Consider the following 17763-nt stretch of genomic DNA (forward strand, 5'->3'; position numbering starts at 1 on the left):
TTCGCGATAATTGTTTTAATACTAATAGCATTGTATTAAAAAAAGATGACAAAATATTTCATTTCATCTGACTCTCCACTAATTGACAACAGCCTCAAAATCCCATTCAGTTCGAAAATGCTCGTTCTTACATACAAGGCTTGAAGAATTCTTTTCAGAAGTTTCGAAAACGCTTCCAAGACTCTTCCGAGGTACAAATCACACGTGTATTGTTTATTAAAGAAAGCAAAAGGAAACAACTCGTTTTAACTCCCGAAGTTTTCGGGTTATTTTAAAGGGTCTTTTCTAGGTTTGAAAAATCTTAAAAAGGTTTGAAAGATCAAAAATGACACTATTACAGTTATGACACACTTTACACCTAGAGATACACGACTAGTTTCGTCGGTGATCACTTTTTAACCTAAACATGTTCAAGATACAAGTTGCATCAAGAATCCTCCTTCGTGAAAATCACTCTTGAATCTCAGATGCTTCTACATAATCACAAAAAATCACTCTTGAATCTCAGATGCTTCTACATAATCACAAAAAATCACTCTTGAATCTCAGATGCTTCTACATAATCACAAAAAATCACTCTTGAATCTCAGATGCTTCTACATAATCACAAAAAATCACTCTTGAATCTCAAATGCTTCTACATAATCACAAAAAATCACTCTTGAATCTCAGATGCTTCCACATAATCACAATCTTCGTCTCTCGCTGGTCAAATTGCGGACTGGTAGCACGTGTGCTCTCTTTGGGAAACATCTGTTGTTTGGACCTGACACGGAGTCTGCACACGTTAATAAGATGTATTGGAAATAAAATAAAAGAAAAAAAGAGAAAAGACAATGTTAGAACATTTAATTTACCATTTGTACCAAGTTAACTGCATAAAACATTGATCGTTACACTTTGTTTTTTGACCAAAGGCTTTAAATCAGTGGGAATACAAATTTCTTTGCATATAGAACAAACAAAACAACAAACAACCACGAAAAAGAAAAAATTATGAAATTAAACCAAAATAACCAAACAAACATATCAACAAAATCGATTTAAAACAAACAAGAGCAGAGTTAACGCTGGAAAAAGAGAGGAAAACAGCGAGGACAAACAAGAAAATATGAAATAATCAAAAAAGCAATAACAACAGGAAAACGAAAAACAGGGCCTTTTGAAATGTTTTTAAATCAAAGCATGGATTACTTCTAACCTGACTTCCAGATTGATCGGCTTTGACCACTATAAAGGTCTGCAAATGCTCGATCATTTTCTGCATGTCGTTTTGAAGCTTGTCAATTTTTTCTTCAGCTGCAGATAGAATGTATTTTAGTATTATACCTGAATGGAAGAGGGACGCAAAAGATAAGATGCATGTAAATATGGACAGACTTCAAGGGAAATGGGAGAGATTAAGGAGGTACCAGATGGAATTTTAGGCAATAGTATATTCTAAATATAGGTAATCATTAGTAATAATGACAATAACAATAAGGAAAATTCATATATTTAATTCAATAGAACCAACTTACGAGTAACATTTATTTCAGTTTTAGAAAAATCTACTGCCTGACGAGGGCATCCCGTGTTAAATTGCACGTGAAAACCGCTATAGCACGAATCGCGAGACAAAAGATTACTGAGTTTGGCATAACTATGATGATGTCCTCACTCTCGAAATAGTACAGTTAAACATCCATTCGTTGAAATCATGGTGAATATTAGATTGTGAGCTGTGTTCTAAATTTCTTATCAATCAAAACCGCACTTAAATATATTTAACAATTATTCGCCGAAGGCGAGGTGAGTATCGTCGAATAATCCCCTCGACTTCGTCTCGGGATTATTCGAAAATATTCACCGAACCTTAGGCGAATAATTGTTTTAGTATAATTTCAGAGCTGAACAACAGAGAAATTTCCAAAATCATAACATTTTAGTAACATTTATTAACATTTTATTTTGACATTTTATATAAAACGCGTGGAGCGGTTTATATAGCGTTTTAGTATAATTTCAAAGCTGAGCAAAGAGTTTCCAGCAATCTGATTGGTCGAGCGGTTCCTTATATTTAACAACTATTCGCCGAAGGCGAGGTGAATATCGTCGAATAATCCCGCTCGGTTAATAAGAATTAAATTTTGACGGAGGTCGCCAGTACAGATCGAACGCAGTGAGGTCTGTACCAGCGACCGAGGTCAAGATTCTCCCATACAGACCGACCTAGCTCGGTTAATTAATAAGATGTTTATTATATGGCTGTGTCTTATATGCCAATTTTTATATTCTTTGTACCTTTTTGTTTCTAGACCGGTCTAGATGCCGGTCTAGATGGGAAAATCTACACCGCTTTCAATAATGATTTCAGCCAACCAAATTCGTGAATTCGGTAATGTCCAGTCCTTGTGAGGCACAGCCATATAATAATTAACATTTATTCGCCGAAGACGAAGTGAATATCGTCTAATAATTCCCGAGACGAAGTCGAGGAGATTATTCGACAATATTTACCATGAATATTGTCGGTGGCCTCATGGTTAGTGCGCTCGACTCCGGATCGAGTGGTCCGGGTTCGAGCCCCGGCCGGGACATTGTGTTGTGTTCTTAGGCAAGACACTTTACTCTCACAGTGCCTCTCTTCACCCAGGTTTATAAATGGGTACCGGTAATTTAATGCTGGGGGTAACCCTGCGATGGACTGGCATCCCATCCAGGGGGGAGTAGAAATACTCCTGGTCGCTTCATGCAACAGAAACCGGAGTTAAGCACCGGCCTAATGGGCCACTAGGCTCGTAAACAGACTTTACTTTACTTTACTATACGGCTGTGTCTGGTATGCCAATTTTTTATATTCTTTGTACCTTTTTTCTAGACCGGTCTAGATGCCGTCTAAATGGGAAAATCTAGACCGCTTTCAATATTGATTTCAGGTGAATTCGGTAGTTCCCAGTCCTTGTGAGACACTGCCATATAATAATCTCCCATACAGACCTCCCGCTCGGTTAATACGAACTAAATACAAGGAACCGCTCCACCAACCAAATTGCTGGAAACTCTTTGCTCAGCTATGAAAGTACACTAATTAACAATTACTCGCCGAAGGCAAGGTGAATATCGTCGAATAATGCCCGAGGCGAAGTCGAGTTGATTATTCGACATATTCACCGAACCTGAGGCGAATACTTGTTTTAGTATCATTTCAGAGCTGGACAACAGAAAAATTTCTAAAATCATAACATTTTAGTAACTTTTATTAACATTTAATTTTAACATTTTATATAAACCGCGTGGAGCGGTTTGTATAGCTTCATATAAGGGACCGCTTGACCAATTAGATTGCTGGAAACTCTTTGCTCAGCTCTGAAATTATACTAAATAGATATATATAAATGCAGACAGTACTGTTTCGGCCTACTGGGCCCCATCAGTGCACTGCTGATGGGGGAGAACCAATATGGTCACCCCAAATGATCCCACATTTGTGGTATCGTCTAAGCCATGTCAGAGTGCTCAAACTAGGAAAGCCTAGTGAGCTATGCGCAATGCTAGCAGCAATGACTCATCCCACAGTGTTCAATTTGGACATGAAAGCAGAGCTTTGTATGCCAAAGAGCTATATCTAACTGCAGACAGTACTGCAATTTCGGCCTTCTGAGCTTCATCAGTGCAGTGCTCTCATATCCAACACGAGCGCGCATTGGATGGTTATAATCATCTCATATCCAACAAGCGCGAGTGGAATAATTGTTTTATTAAAAACGTTAATTTTTAATTTTAAGCTGACGCGTACGCTTACCATATTTGTAGATTATGGTATATTGGCTCATATACCATAATGGCTATACCAATAAAAAGTCTTGAATTGCATTATCCAATGATTCAGTTTTAATAAATTCTGTATGCGAGGGAAACCCTGACCCCAAGTAATCATACTTAAATAGAATAAATGTTTGAAAAGAAAATTTAAAGATACCTTCAGTCCTGACAGCATCTATATTTATTTAGGAAGGGATTTCTCTTTCCTCGTTCCCTTACTTACTTGACATTGGAAACGAAAGGCCGTGTTTTTCCTGGTAGCGCTTCTTGATGGCAGGGAAAAGTTGTTTATTATAAAACTCGTTATAATATTTGCGTCGATCTTCAGCCATCTGAAGTCAGAGACAAAACCACAAAAGTTTTACTCATGTTTTGAAAATAAATCTCCGATTAGCTTTCCCGCAAAGTTTAAAGCAGTTATTGACTGGAATCCACAAGCATTACGATCTTCATTTTGAACTTGTGCAACTACGTATGGAAGACTGGTAATTACGACGCCTTACTGAGGAAGAGAGAAGATACGTGGTTACATTCTAGAAGTGAGGAACATCAGCAAAAAAGGGGCAAATTTGATACTCAGGTGAACCATCTCGCCATAGTTTCAACGAGACTCGAATCTCCTACTTTACGTAGACGGTGTACTTAAAGACCCTTCCTGATCATTTGCATTTTGGAAAGTAAGTTAAAAGGTAATATTGTCGAAGTGAAGTTGTTTTGTATTTTGATCTGGTGGTCCATAAAGAGAAATGGCAACCTTAAGAATTAGAATTAAGAGGATAGCGTAAAAGTCAGTTTAGAAGATGTGGAAAAGTAAGTTGATCCTTTTAGCATTAGTTTGTGTAAAAAATTATTCATAATAAGCGAACGAAGTTCACGTGATCTCAGTTCGAAGAGTAGTCGCTTAGCCTCTACTCCCCTCCCCACAGGAGTCTATATCTAAACCTTGAGTTATTTCATTGATAAACATCTTGATGCTTTCTATAAACACCCTAAATGCCTTGGCTTATTAAAAAGGCGAGGCAAACATTTGGCTTTTCTTCGTTCAAACCTTTGCTCGGCGATCACCACATTTCTCGATATAGCAGTGGCAAAGAGGAAGAGAAATTATATTGAAGGGAGCTACAATCGGATGAAATCTTCTGTACTCATCTGCTACCACTGCACGTGAAAACTTCCATTCTACGTCAGCATTAGTCTGAAAAGAAAGCGACACGCATTCTATAGTTAATCTCCTTCAATTTTAGGAGAAAAGATCAGAGTACTCGAATTCGAATCAAATGTTAAGTGGGCGATGATTAGTATAGAATAATTATTTAAACATCGTTTAAGAAAATCTTGCAAGTCACAATTCTCTTTTTCGGAAAAAAGATCACTAACCTAAACTACATAGTGTTGTTTGGGTAGTCTATATCTTACTTTAAGTATCTTGACAAAGGAAATACAAGGTCTTCAAAGTTTAACGCTAAAGAATAATAAGAAAGTTTACTATAAAAATAATACGAGTAAATTAATGCATCGAAGTACTGCAAAAAAAAATGTCTTGTTCAAGCATCCTGTAATACTCCAAAGCAACTTTTATTTTTCTTGAGATTACTTCACTTTATGATATGCGACAAAGAGACAGTTACACTGAAATTAACACAACCAATTAGGCAATATCAAAGAAATTAAAAATGTTGCTTCTGAAACAACCAAAAGAATGGCATACCTCGACCTTCTGGTAGGTGTTTGTAAGCAATGCCACAAGCATGTTTACCAACATAATAACTGAGAGAATCAAGAACAAGACGTACAGAACACCAACTACGGCTGAAGACAACTCCCCGTGAGATTCCATGGTCTCAAGATTAGTGAGGCCAAAGACGGACCATACAAGATGTGTGGAGGCTTTGACTAAGCTGAAAAAATAAAATAGAGCACCTAGATTTTCGGCCACTTTTCTACTTAATTTTCCAAATAGAAGGACACTTCAGCTATTGCTTGTAAGTGAATTTTTTTTTTTTTTAATTTGTATCAGCGAATGGTTTTTACTTTAGAGCGGGAAGTGGTAGACGGACCATACAAGATGCGTGGAGGCTTTGAATAAGCTGAAAAAATAAAATAGAGCACCTAGATTTTCGGCCACTTTTCTACTTAATTTTCAAAATAAAAGGACACTTCAGCTATTGTTTGTAAGGGAATTCTTTTTTAAATTTGTATCAGCGAATTGTTTTTACTTTAGAACGGGAAGTGGTATCTTCATGCTCCCTTGGAAGCTTACATTTGATGTTGAAATGAACCAGAAGACTGTCGCATCTTTGAATTCTGAGTATTCGCAGTGGCAGTAGCTTTGATCTTTAATGTGCACATTTTGATTCCTAAAGATCATAACTTACCAAGCTGCTCGTCCTTCTGCGCAAAAGCTGTCATAGAGAGAAACCAAGTAATTAGAATTGAGAAAAATTGATTTAAATGACGAGGATTAACTTGAAAAGATACAAAATGTTCTGTCGTTTGTTTGGTTGATATTTCAAAATTGACAGGGAGTGATTTGGAAACGGTAGTACAAATGATCTTAAAAAGCAACCCGACATAGGGAAAAATCATAATCAACTAACGAGGCAGTGGAGTTCACTAACCCGTCAAAGTGAGTCCCGTTGATCTTGTTTTCGCCTGTGGGAATTAGGTAGGACATCTCCGCAGTGTAGATCATGGTGATAGCCACAGAAAATGCCACAATAACGAAAAAGAATTGGATTAAAATAATTGCTAAGTCGATGCACATTCGAAACAGAGCCAGTTGAAGAGGTCCGACTGTTTTGTTTACTTCCAGAATACTGGAGAACCTTAGTACAAGGAGCAGGGTGGTAATACCATAAAAGTAGTTGACGACTTCCAGTAGTCGGTTATGGTACGGATCTCCTCCGCGGCTAATCGAAATGATTCGGAGAACCAATATTAGTGCGTGGAGGGAGAGAGTCATTACATCCACGTAATTCCACATATTCCTGGAAAGAGAAAAACAATTGATGGCCACGTTTTGTTTTCGTCGAATATAAACATATATTTGCAATGAAATTGTCAACGAAAGAAAGGAGAGTTACGGAAAAGCGAAAAGCCGTTTAGCGACAACGTTTTAGAGATGTTGCTTCCAAATCGGCTTTCCATCTGTTTTCGTTATATCGGTAAATAAACATAAAAGAAAAATAAAAGAAAACCTGCTGCCTTATGGATGACGTTATGTCTTCGAATCAATATATAGCATTTTCAATCCATCTGCAACATCTTCATTGGACAGCTTAAGTGAATGTCGCATGGTGTTTGATTACCAATTTGAAACTTTTTTAACAGATGCTCGTTTTACAAACTTTGCAAAAGAGTTGTTAACATGCATTGACAAGACAAAGTAAAGAATATAAAAAATGAAAACAGAAGGAAAGCAAAGAAACGAAGAAATAAAGGAAAAAAAGTAATAAAAACAAAAAAAAAAGAATTTTTGTTACCGTAGATACACTTTAGATTGAGATGTTCTGTACTGTTGGAACTCTGTGAGCAAAGAGCCAACATAAAATATCAGAATTAGGTATTCCTCTGTCCTTGGCGAAACAGAAGATGGTAGGATGGAAATTCTAACGTGCAGCACTATGAAGACCGACTGACTGAGCTTGTCCTTCAAAAAGATTACGAAAGGTGTCGTCAAGTAGCTTAAGTACTTATCTGCAAGAAAGAAGAACAATTTGGAAAGATATTTTCATTCTGCGAAAGACTGGATTCTTGGAAGTTAAATAAAGCCTTCCCAAAGCCTTCAATTCTTAGTTTTGAATATGAATTAAAAAGATTTCCAGGGACACATATAAGTAGCGGCGGAATCTACGTTTAGTCACGCATTTGTACCACTGCAGAATTGTTAAGTATCCGCATTTCATCCTCAGGAATAATCACAATAATTTCGATCACTTTACTTTAATCTCCAGTTTCAAACAAACCAATAAACAAAGGATTTCTATGACTGTTTATCATTTCTAGAGAAGGCAGACTCAACACAAGTTCATTCCCTCCATCAACTAAACTCTTGAGTTACTTTCTTTTACGGTTATCACTGTATAAAGAACATACAAACCTGGAAGTGTCTTTACGGCTTTTCCTCTTCTCGTAGTCTTAGTGCCAGATTTCTGATCCATGTAGAATACATATGTGATGAGTGGACTTAGAAAAGGAGTCAAAGTCGTCTCAAGAATGGTGAAAATGTACAGAAAAACAAGCTTCCATCCTTCAAGGTACTGCGACGGCAAACCATAGTTCCATCTCTGGTTCACCAATCTGTACGTCAGTGGATGCGAGACAAACTGCCAAACATTGAGATTTATAAAATTAGATAATGCGCTGTTTTCAGTTGAAAGAAAACTAAGAGTCATTTGGGATGTTCTTCTACACCTTTCCATTTCTTTAGGAGCACGACTGCTTTTCTTTGCGGCAATCTCAAGCCTGAACTCAGTTATTTATCAAAATTCTGAATTGAAAAATTGGCATTAGATATTGCTCGCATATACTCAACAGTACTAACACCACGCCGGATGAAAGAAACTGCAGCTTGGATAATAACAAGGAAAACACATCAATGAAAAGATTTCATTAACCTTCTTCTGTTCGTGGCCTATTGCTGACTCTGTTATACCATCAAGTAGACATGCATATGTATCCATATTTTCTTTTTCCTGAATATCAATTTTTATTTCTTCCTCAGTGTTGACCTGGTCCATTAGTGTAACAGAAAAGTCCTCGACCTTTCCTGCCAAATTGTTGAGAAGAACCACGTTTTCATTGCGCGTTTTGGCAAGTTCCCGCAGCTTTGCAGAAACCTGTTGTATTAAAAAACAAACAGTATTTCAACTTTTATTAATGCAAGTGTTCAAAACCATTTTTACGTCGAAAGATTGACTGTGTATAATACACTCACCTCAAAAGCTTTTGTGACGGGATTTTGACACTGAAAAAGATTTTCGACTGTGATGGCTTTCTTGATCTTGTCAGCGGTCTCATGAAAGATGCGTGTAATTGTTATCTCAGCTGTTAGTAAATGAAATGCCATGCTTAGATTTTGAGCAACAATTTTTTTACTTGACTGTACCTACTGCTTTTATGCTTTTAAATTATTCAAATCCTCTCAAGTTTTTAAATCAAGAGATCATTTCAGCCTTTATACATTTCTTCCCATTGGTGATATCATTGGAGGAAATCAATGCGAACAATTTTCAGTAATTTTCGCCTGAAACAAAGATTGATCATACGCCAGACCACTTTCGTTGGATAGATTCTGGTTCCATCCCAAAGGACTTAATGTACGGCAAACTCTGCCAAAGTGCTCATCCTTTGGGACTGCCATGGCTCCGCCATTGAGATTTTTACAAACGGGATAAGAAGCTACGAAGAGCCATAATTGGGACAATTATGGCTCTTGAAAGCTACCCGAGAAAGCCGGCACAATAAACAGTCGCGAATCCTGGAGTAAGGATTTGCCTTCAGAAGGCTGAGACCTCCAGAATTGAGCAACTCGCCGACAAGAGAGCTAGGACAAAGACTAAATAAACATCTGCCAAGACGCCATCCTCTCTCCTCTCTAAAATCTGAGCAAGAGACTGCCTTAGTAGAGTGGACCTTGATAACCACGACAGAAGGTGTACTGGCCACTAGACTGAACACCTTGTAATCATATAATCAGTGCTTCACAATCAGCTCCTGAGATGGACGCCCTATTAAAGGAGCATCTCTAGAGATATTCAAACTGACATTCAAACTAGATCCTAACACAACTATTGGGTGAGACTGATTTATGATTTATCGTAACTAGTGTCACTGTACACTCATTAATTATGAATTCACCTATTTCTCTGTTCTTGCTCATTTTTGGCCTCACAATTGGAAAGGGAACATTGATGAACCCGAGTGATTATCTTCCTTTCCAAACCAGAAAGAATCCATGAGACTTATCGAGGATTATACCTGGTCTGCAATGAGCAATAAACGTACGATACCAAAACGGTCTATCAGTTTAACATGATATGAAAGCCGCAACCTGGTCACCCAATCGCCACCTTGGAATACATTCATCTAAGAGACTGCTCTTTAAGAACATTTAAGTACCTTCACTTTTCTCGGCTTCCCGACCATCTGGAAATTCTATTCCCGTGTTATAATTAGGTGGATTTATTACAATGTCCTCATCTCCTACAATAAACGATAAAAGGCTTTTTTGACATTAAACTTTCTCTCTATGCGAGCCACCAGGGCATGGGTTGGAAGCTGGATTCTTGGAAGTTAAATTTTAGGTTCATTTTTAGTCTTCAGTTTTAATGCTCTCATGCTCCGATTTTTTTAATGTAGGTCTTGGGAGGTATCTCAGTTTTGCAAAGACAAACTCTTTGTTGTAGGCTAGAATTTAGAATGCAAAAATTGGTTTTGAGTAAAGGTTGGGATCGTTTCTGATTGAAAAGCAATTAACAGACACTTTTTGCGAAGGATACGAATATATGGTTGTTTTGTGCAGCATCTAACTTTTTTGTTTACTTTTTGTTTGTTCATTTGTGTTTGTTTGACATGTCTACTCCTTTTTAAAGCAGGGTAGTTGCAGGGAGGAATCAGTTCTCCACGTATTCTTTCGGTTCTTTAAATTTATAATGGACTATTTCAGAAAGACCCAAAATCCGATTTTCAAAACAAATGTAAGTACAAAGCCTTTGAATTAAAATATTTTATTTTGTTACTCACTTAAAACTCACCTTCCATATTAAGGTTTTGTACTTGACCTCATTTTAAAAGTTAAGTTTTGAGTCGATAGATCAAAATTCAGATATGATCTATGAGCTATATCATTCTCTTTACAAATTCAAACATTTTTGAGTGAAAGGCAGATTGTCAGTTAAGTGTCATACTGATTTATAACCATTCTCTTCATAACTTACAGTTAAACTTTAACCAGCTACAAAGGAAAATGAGATCATTACGTGAAATATCAGGTAAAAAGCTCAATATAAAAAGAAGGAAAACGCTAACCTTTTTCTGACGGATTTTCCTCTCGTCCATGAAAATGACGGCTCATGAATTCTTGAGCGCTTAGTGGGGAATAATAAACCACGATTAACATTGACACCATTTTATCAATTTGTGGAGATCCTCGTGAGGTTCTCACTATACCATAAACAGCCTGCGTTGTCGCAAACCCATATCCTTCTTTGCTATGGATTGTGAAGGATTGCAGAGGATGTTACTTTGTTACCAGGCGGTGCGCGCACTCTGATTGCGTTGCATCATGGTCGTAAAACAAAAATTGAGTCATTTGCACCTTGACGCGTTGGAGTGAACATCTCTGGCGGCAGGGAGATACGGCGTGAATATACGTGGATTGTAATGGGGATTCACTGTCTGTTGCTATTCCTTCGAAAGTTAAAGCGCAGCTCCTATCATTCCTCCGTGACAAATTCGTTCTTAGGAGGCAACTGACGTTATTTAGAATGATTCGAAACTGCAATCTGCCTAAGAATCTCGACATAAATGGCAACAGTTGCACTCAACCCATGGCGGGATAAATAATTCCAAAGTCAGTAATTATATTCCTAGACGCGAGTTATTCAACTGTGAATTGACCCTTGACATACAAACGCATATTAGAGAGAAAGACCTTGTAATAGACGAACTTTTTCCACCGAGCGTAAATACAGGATTTATAAAAGGATAAGCCACACGCCTCCTACGAACGAATTTGTCGCGCTCCACGTTTAGTAAAAACGTACATAGTTTTAAAATACCCTTCGAGAATAGAGGAAACCTCTATGAGGGTTTTGAGAAACGTATCTGTGAAGTTATTACTTCAGGAGAGAAGTATACTCTGAAACAAAGAAAATAGCGCGCACAGAAGAAAATATTGCCTTTTGTAACACAATCTCATCTGGCTTTGCCAAACATGAAGAACATACAGATGAAGAATTATGACACCTCAAAACTGACCCTAGTTATCAGATCACAAAGGAAAGTCATCTAAAGATATCCTAATAAGAGCAAAAGTTTGAGTGTAGAAGATTCAAAAGTCGCGCTAGCGAATGGTAGGAGACGCACAGGCCTATCAACACCTTTCAACGGTCGACTGCCTTTTGCTTTCCGGCTTTCCGGTGTGTCGCCTCACGCAAGGTAGAGGTTTTCATGGATCAAGTGACTCTTTTCATTGCTCTAATTAAACTGTCCTTCATTCAATGATCAAGATAGAAGATTTACCACACAAAACTTGCGATTGTTTAATTTTCCTTCACTTAGGAGAGTAGATTTACACGACTGATCAATGTCCTTGCAGTAGTAACGCTATGTAACGCAGCACACTAAACACAACAATGGGCCTTTTCGCTCCACAAAAGGGTCTCAAACACTGTCACTTAAAATGCTTAAAACATTTGTACCATTGGAGCGCGTTTGAGCGCGTTTGGTCAGAGCTGTTGAAGAAGGATCAAAGTGGCCATAAAAATCTTTAAAAGGCTTCAAACTACGACGTGCAACGAATTTGACCTGCTCGAAAACCAGTCTCAAATTACATGCTAAAATACGGTGCTTGCGTTTGTCCTTGCGAACGATATAATACGTGACAAATACGCCCGAAAAATACTTCTACACTTTCAGAATATATCAAATTATATATTTACCTATAGTGAAAGGAAAAAGAAACGGCCTAACGTTTACAGAATATTCAGTCAAACTCTACCATTTCTACCGCTTTTACAGCCATATTAAAAATAACGCTACCACAATGCAATGCAATCGGAGTGCGCACACCGCCTGCTTGGTTACCATGCTCGTCTTACCTTCGTGAAGCCCTTGTGACATTTCTACTGACAAAGGTACTCATACGAGTAAAGACATCTTCTCTACTGCTACATTCCTCGACCTCCATCGTGATCTAGTTGTTTTATCTCAAAAGTGTTAGTGCCGAATTGTATGGAAAGGCTTGAACAGGTCGTCTTTTGCTTAAAGTTTACAAGGATGTCAAACGTTGAGTGTACATCAATGATGCGTCAAGTTTCCTCTGCACCCTGAAGCATGAAAATTGCAAGGATTAGGGTTACCACAAACCTCAGCGAGACTACGCTTGCTGAAAAAAGTGTTTCTTTTTTCGATGAAATTTACAATTGAATTAAATGAAGTGTGTAATGCAAAACCGTTTTTTTTTAACCAACTTGTATTGAAGGATTTGTTTCCTTCAAGGGTTATTAAACGATTAGCTATCAAGGTCACGTGGAATGCAGGATTGTTTCTCAGTATGTTTTGACAAGGAAGGAAAATTATCTCTAGGTTTCGAACATATCTAATAGGCACATTCCAGAAGACTGTTTATGAATTTGAACAACGGGACGTGCAAGTTTTAAGTTTTATTTTCCTGGAGCTTAAAAATTCTCGTCAGCTTCTATTGTTCTTTTGGATGATTGTTGTAAGCACAGGTGTCCCAAGTTCACGTCTCGAGCAAAAGCGAAGGATTATTTCTTGAAAGCGTCACGCGTTGTATGATAACAAGAAAAACCGTGATGGCAAAGCAAGCCCAAAACAGCAGAAATCGCCAAAAAACACGATGGAAACACAAGGAATGAGCAAGTTTTATTATTCTAACGGGTAAAATACTCACATTTCGGAATATTTAGTGTTTTAACTGGACCATATTTGGCTAAACTTCAGAATACCCGGCCACTGAAAAATCATTCATCAAATCCTGCCACCGCAGTACCGCAGTCGACATACTTTACCTAATATCTGCATTATATTAAACATCGTAGTTAGTACTGAGGTTCGTCTCTCGATACGAACGGATGCCGACGATATTAAACATCACAAAATATACCGCTTGCATATCCTTTACCTAATATCTGCATTATATTAAACATCGTAGTAAGTGTTGAGGTTCGTCTCTCGATACGAACTGATGCCGACGATATTAAACATCACAAAATATTCCGCTTGCATCATACGAGTTGGTGTTCATCTTGTTCTTCCTTGCTACCGTAGTCCCGCAGTCGATAGAGGTTTCCCGCATGACGCCACGTTTCCATAGAAACGCATTGACGGCCATCTTGAAGGTCAACCTCTCGCGGAAAACATAAGACGAACCGAAGGGCTGAAGTAAAGATGGTCAATTTTTGCTTTGTTGTCGGTTGCTCCAACCGCTCAAATCGCGACAAGAAGGGATATTATTGTTTCCAAAGTGTTATCGTCCATCAAGGAGAAAAAGCGCTCGATCTTTCGTCTAAAAGACTCAAATCGAAATCCTAAGTAGTCCTTATTAAAGCACGGAAGGCTTTCTCAATGTTAAGTCTTGCCAATCAGGACTTATCTGTTGTTCAAAGTGAGTAATATTTCATTTGTGGCTTTCCTGAAATTGTAGTTTCTGGTATTGTAAACCAGAATAGTTTACATGCAAACTGTTTCTCTGGAGTAAGCAGCTGGCAAAATGGCACATCTTGCCAGTCAGTGCTTCTCTGGTGTTCGGAAGTGAGTAATGTTTCATTTGTGGCTTTCTCGAAATTGAACTTTCTAGTATGGGAAACCAGAATAGTTTGCATGCAAACTTTTTCACTGGAATAAGTTTGACTTTTAAGGTTAATTGAGATTGATAAACCTTGAAATTACTAGTTAATTGGAGCATATACCCATGGAAGCACATTGCATTGCAGTGTCGTGGGGACTTGTATACAAGTCAATGCATATTAGAATTAAAAATTTATATAGCTTTGGGAGGGAGTGAGCCCTGCCCCTCTTGTGTCTGGTCTATTTCATTTTCAGGGGCAGAATTTTTTGTACCAGAATATCACCTGTTTTGTTTTGTTTTCTATTTGGGGTTGTGTTTCCATGCATTTCCCATAAACATCAATGCACTGATTGTGTACTTTACTGTAAAATTTAATTATTGGGAGTGAATGAATTATTATTGTTATTTGGAGCAGTATTGATGAGTGTGACTTCTATTTTTTAGGGACTGTGTAATTTGGGCACCAGCAAATGGTGGTGTAACCCAGTGTTTTCTTAGAGGCAACACAAAGGCTGCCAAAAATAAAAAATAAAAAAAAAACCTACTAGTAGTGCTCCTTGAGCTGTTGCAAAGTGGCTGCTCTTAATGTGACACACATGAATGCAGTGTAGCCCTATTTTTCTAGGTAATTACAGTAAGGGTCCAACTATTTTGTTCTTTGGGGAAGGGGTTGGCAATTCATTTTGGCAAGGATTTTTTACCTGAACCACTTGGTGGGTCATTTTGGGTTGTTGTGTAACCCAATGTTTCCTAATAGACCTGATATATTAAGGGTCTACCCATCAGTGTATTACACCCGAGTGATTTCCTAGAGCTGGCTCATCACTTATAGTGATGTATCTGGTCTACAAACATTAATATCAAATTTCTTTTGATGTTCCATCAAATTTTTCCAACCTTTGAACAAAAGAAATCATTGTTTCAAGAGCCAACTATGTGGTAAACCAATGAGAAAAATTACTGTAAGAGTTAACGTCGCTGTATCAAGGAAAACCAGTTCAGTTGAAAATATACCCATTTCGAGGGAGAAAAACCATCAAACATTTTTGGATTGTAGGTTGTCAAAGCGCTCTAAACTTACAATTGATCTTCTAAAGGATTTGCAGCCACTCAGCTAGCATTATTGGGAAGCAATACAAAGTACCCTTTGGCTAGAATTCATGGCCTAAAATTTCGTTTGCAAAATCTAAAGAGAAGAAATTTTTTTTTTAAACTGTCTTCATATACATCCTAATTTTTTCGTCCAATGAATTTAGGACTAGATGGTTCACGAGGTCCACGTAAGTTATCGGTGGAAAATCTCTAACATTTGACGATCATTCCTTATTTGCGATCTCAAACGGATCAATGTTGTCTATTCAAGCTATTTTTTTGCAAATAGTTCTCTTTATCGCGCGGATCGAGCGTTGAAAAGTAAGTTTTTTTCGCAGACATGGTCAGAATTGCTTGTTAACATTGGAAGACCTGACCTTCAAGATGGCGACCAACATGGTTGCTACGGCATACGTGACGTCAGCGGGAAACCTCTATTGGCTAATTTTCCTGTATTTCATATCTTTTAAGCTTCCACATAGTTAATTACAATGCTTTATTTCAGGATATTTTGAAACACTCATAACCCTCGGGTTAGGGTTAGGGTTTTGGGTTAGGGTTAGGTTTTAGGCTTTTAACGTATTTCCTTTTAGGGTTTTAGCGTATGGCAATTTAGTTTAGAGCTCACTTTATTACTTATTCAAGGACTGCGGTACTGCGGACCGCGGTAGCAGTTCATTTTAACTCCTAGTTTAATACTTATTCATCTACGGCGGGAGTGCGGACCGCGGTAGCACGTCAGTTTAAAAATTAGTTAATACTTATTCATCGACTGCGGAAGTGCAGACCGTAGCACTTGAGTTTAAAAATTACATTACTACATATTCATCTACTTCGGTACTGCGGATAGCGGTAGCACTTCATTTTAAAGCTTCATTTCATACATATTCATCCACTTCGGTACTGCGGACCGTGGTAGCACTTCAGTTTAAAAATTAGTTTAGTACTTATTCATCCACTGCGGGAGTGCGGACCGCGGTAGCACTTGAGTTTAAAAATTACATTACTACATATTCATCTACTTCAGTACTGCGGATAGCGGTAGCACTTCATTTTAAAGCTTCATTTCATACATATTCATCCACTTCGGTATTGCGGACCGCGGTAGCACATCGGTTTAAAAATTAGTTTAATATTTATTCATCCACTGCGGGAGTGCGGACCGCGGTAGCACTTGAGTTTAAATATTACTTTACTACTTATTTATCGACTTCGGTAGTGCGGACCGCATTATCACTTGACTTTATAAATTAGTTTACTACTTATTTATCGACTTCGGTAGGGCGGACAGCGGTAGCACTTCATTCTTTATCTTAGCAAGTACATTTTATTTGTTAGCCGACTTCGGACTGCGGACCACGGGAGCACTCGATTTATAAAGGGCGTGAGTGGCCGGGTATTCTGAAGTTGCTCCTCATATTTTATTTCCCATACTATTCCTTATAACGCATTTAAATTCTCAAACGGTTTCTCGCGTAACTTAACACCGCGTGACGATTTCAATAAATAATCCTTCACGTGTGCTCGAGAAGTGAACTTGGGACGCCTTTGTTGTGAGTAGAAATTTTCAAGCGTTGTGATTTTTTAACAATCAAGTGATCGGAGATCATGATTTGCATCCTTTATACTTTCATGAACTTGAACCTAGCTTAGCTTGAGCATGAAGTATTGATATATTTTTAAAATACCTTTGCATTAACAAATGTTAACAAAAGGCACGAACGTAACTTCTAAGGATGTCATCTTGTCACTGTTAATAACGATAATTGAACTAAGTGGAGTGCAATTTGGACTGAAATCATATGCATGATTTCAAAATCGAACGAGCGCGCAGCGCAAGTTCGATTTGAAATCACAAGACTTTTTTTTCGGTTAGTATGATCAGACCAAAATTGCACGACACGAGCAATTACCACTTTATTACATCCATTTTGAAATCGCCCAAATACAGGACTTGGTCAATTCAAATATTTTATTGATGCAGTACTGAGCCAGTTTTTAAATAAAAAGTGGAACCTGAAACGCTTTTACATCTTTTTTTGTGCAGTAAATGGCTTGAACCCGGGGGTAACATGTGAAGGTGTAGTCTGATCGTCCGGGTGAGTGTAGTCCTGAGAAGGACTGTTGTCGGTGGTAGTGACTGACGTTTCGAAAACCTGTGCGGAAGTCATCATCAGAGTCAAGTGAATGATTGTTGTCAGTAGAATGTTCTTATTCCAGTTTGTGTGAAATGATCGGTTGGTTTTGCCGTGATGTTATTGGCTGTAAGACTCAAGTGACGTAAGTCGGTCGTGATTGGTGGTGATCACGGCCTTGTTCCGGCCGGGCTCAAA

The 17763-nt window shown here is 38.0% G+C and overlaps 1 protein-coding gene across 1 annotated transcript in view; it reads right to left on the minus strand.

Moving 5' to 3' along the window:
• LOC111343010 (short transient receptor potential channel 5) overlaps positions 1 to 17763 on the minus strand; it is a 22898-nt gene continuing 5135 nt past the window's right edge. Inside the window, exons 2-15 of the mRNA XM_088742114.1 lie at positions 12627 to 12854; positions 10834 to 10892; positions 9925 to 10008; positions 8741 to 8850; positions 8421 to 8642; positions 7904 to 8129; positions 7287 to 7500; positions 6423 to 6791; positions 6180 to 6206; positions 5513 to 5702; positions 4853 to 4999; positions 4028 to 4136; positions 1202 to 1299; positions 1 to 778 (exon numbers count right to left, since the gene is read on the minus strand). Coding sequence (XP_088598240.1) covers positions 710 to 778; positions 1202 to 1299; positions 4028 to 4136; positions 4853 to 4999; positions 5513 to 5702; positions 6180 to 6206; positions 6423 to 6791; positions 7287 to 7500; positions 7904 to 8129; positions 8421 to 8642; positions 8741 to 8850; positions 9925 to 10008; positions 10834 to 10892; positions 12627 to 12715 — 2013 coding nt within the window. The 5' untranslated portion in view covers positions 12716 to 12854 and the 3' untranslated portion in view covers positions 1 to 709. The remainder of the gene's footprint in view (positions 779 to 1201; positions 1300 to 4027; positions 4137 to 4852; positions 5000 to 5512; positions 5703 to 6179; positions 6207 to 6422; positions 6792 to 7286; positions 7501 to 7903; positions 8130 to 8420; positions 8643 to 8740; positions 8851 to 9924; positions 10009 to 10833; positions 10893 to 12626; positions 12855 to 17763) is intronic.

Source organism: Stylophora pistillata, chromosome 1, assembly GCF_964205215.1.
Source record: "Stylophora pistillata chromosome 1, jaStyPist1.2, whole genome shotgun sequence".
NCBI lineage: Eukaryota > Metazoa > Cnidaria > Anthozoa > Scleractinia > Pocilloporidae > Stylophora > Stylophora pistillata.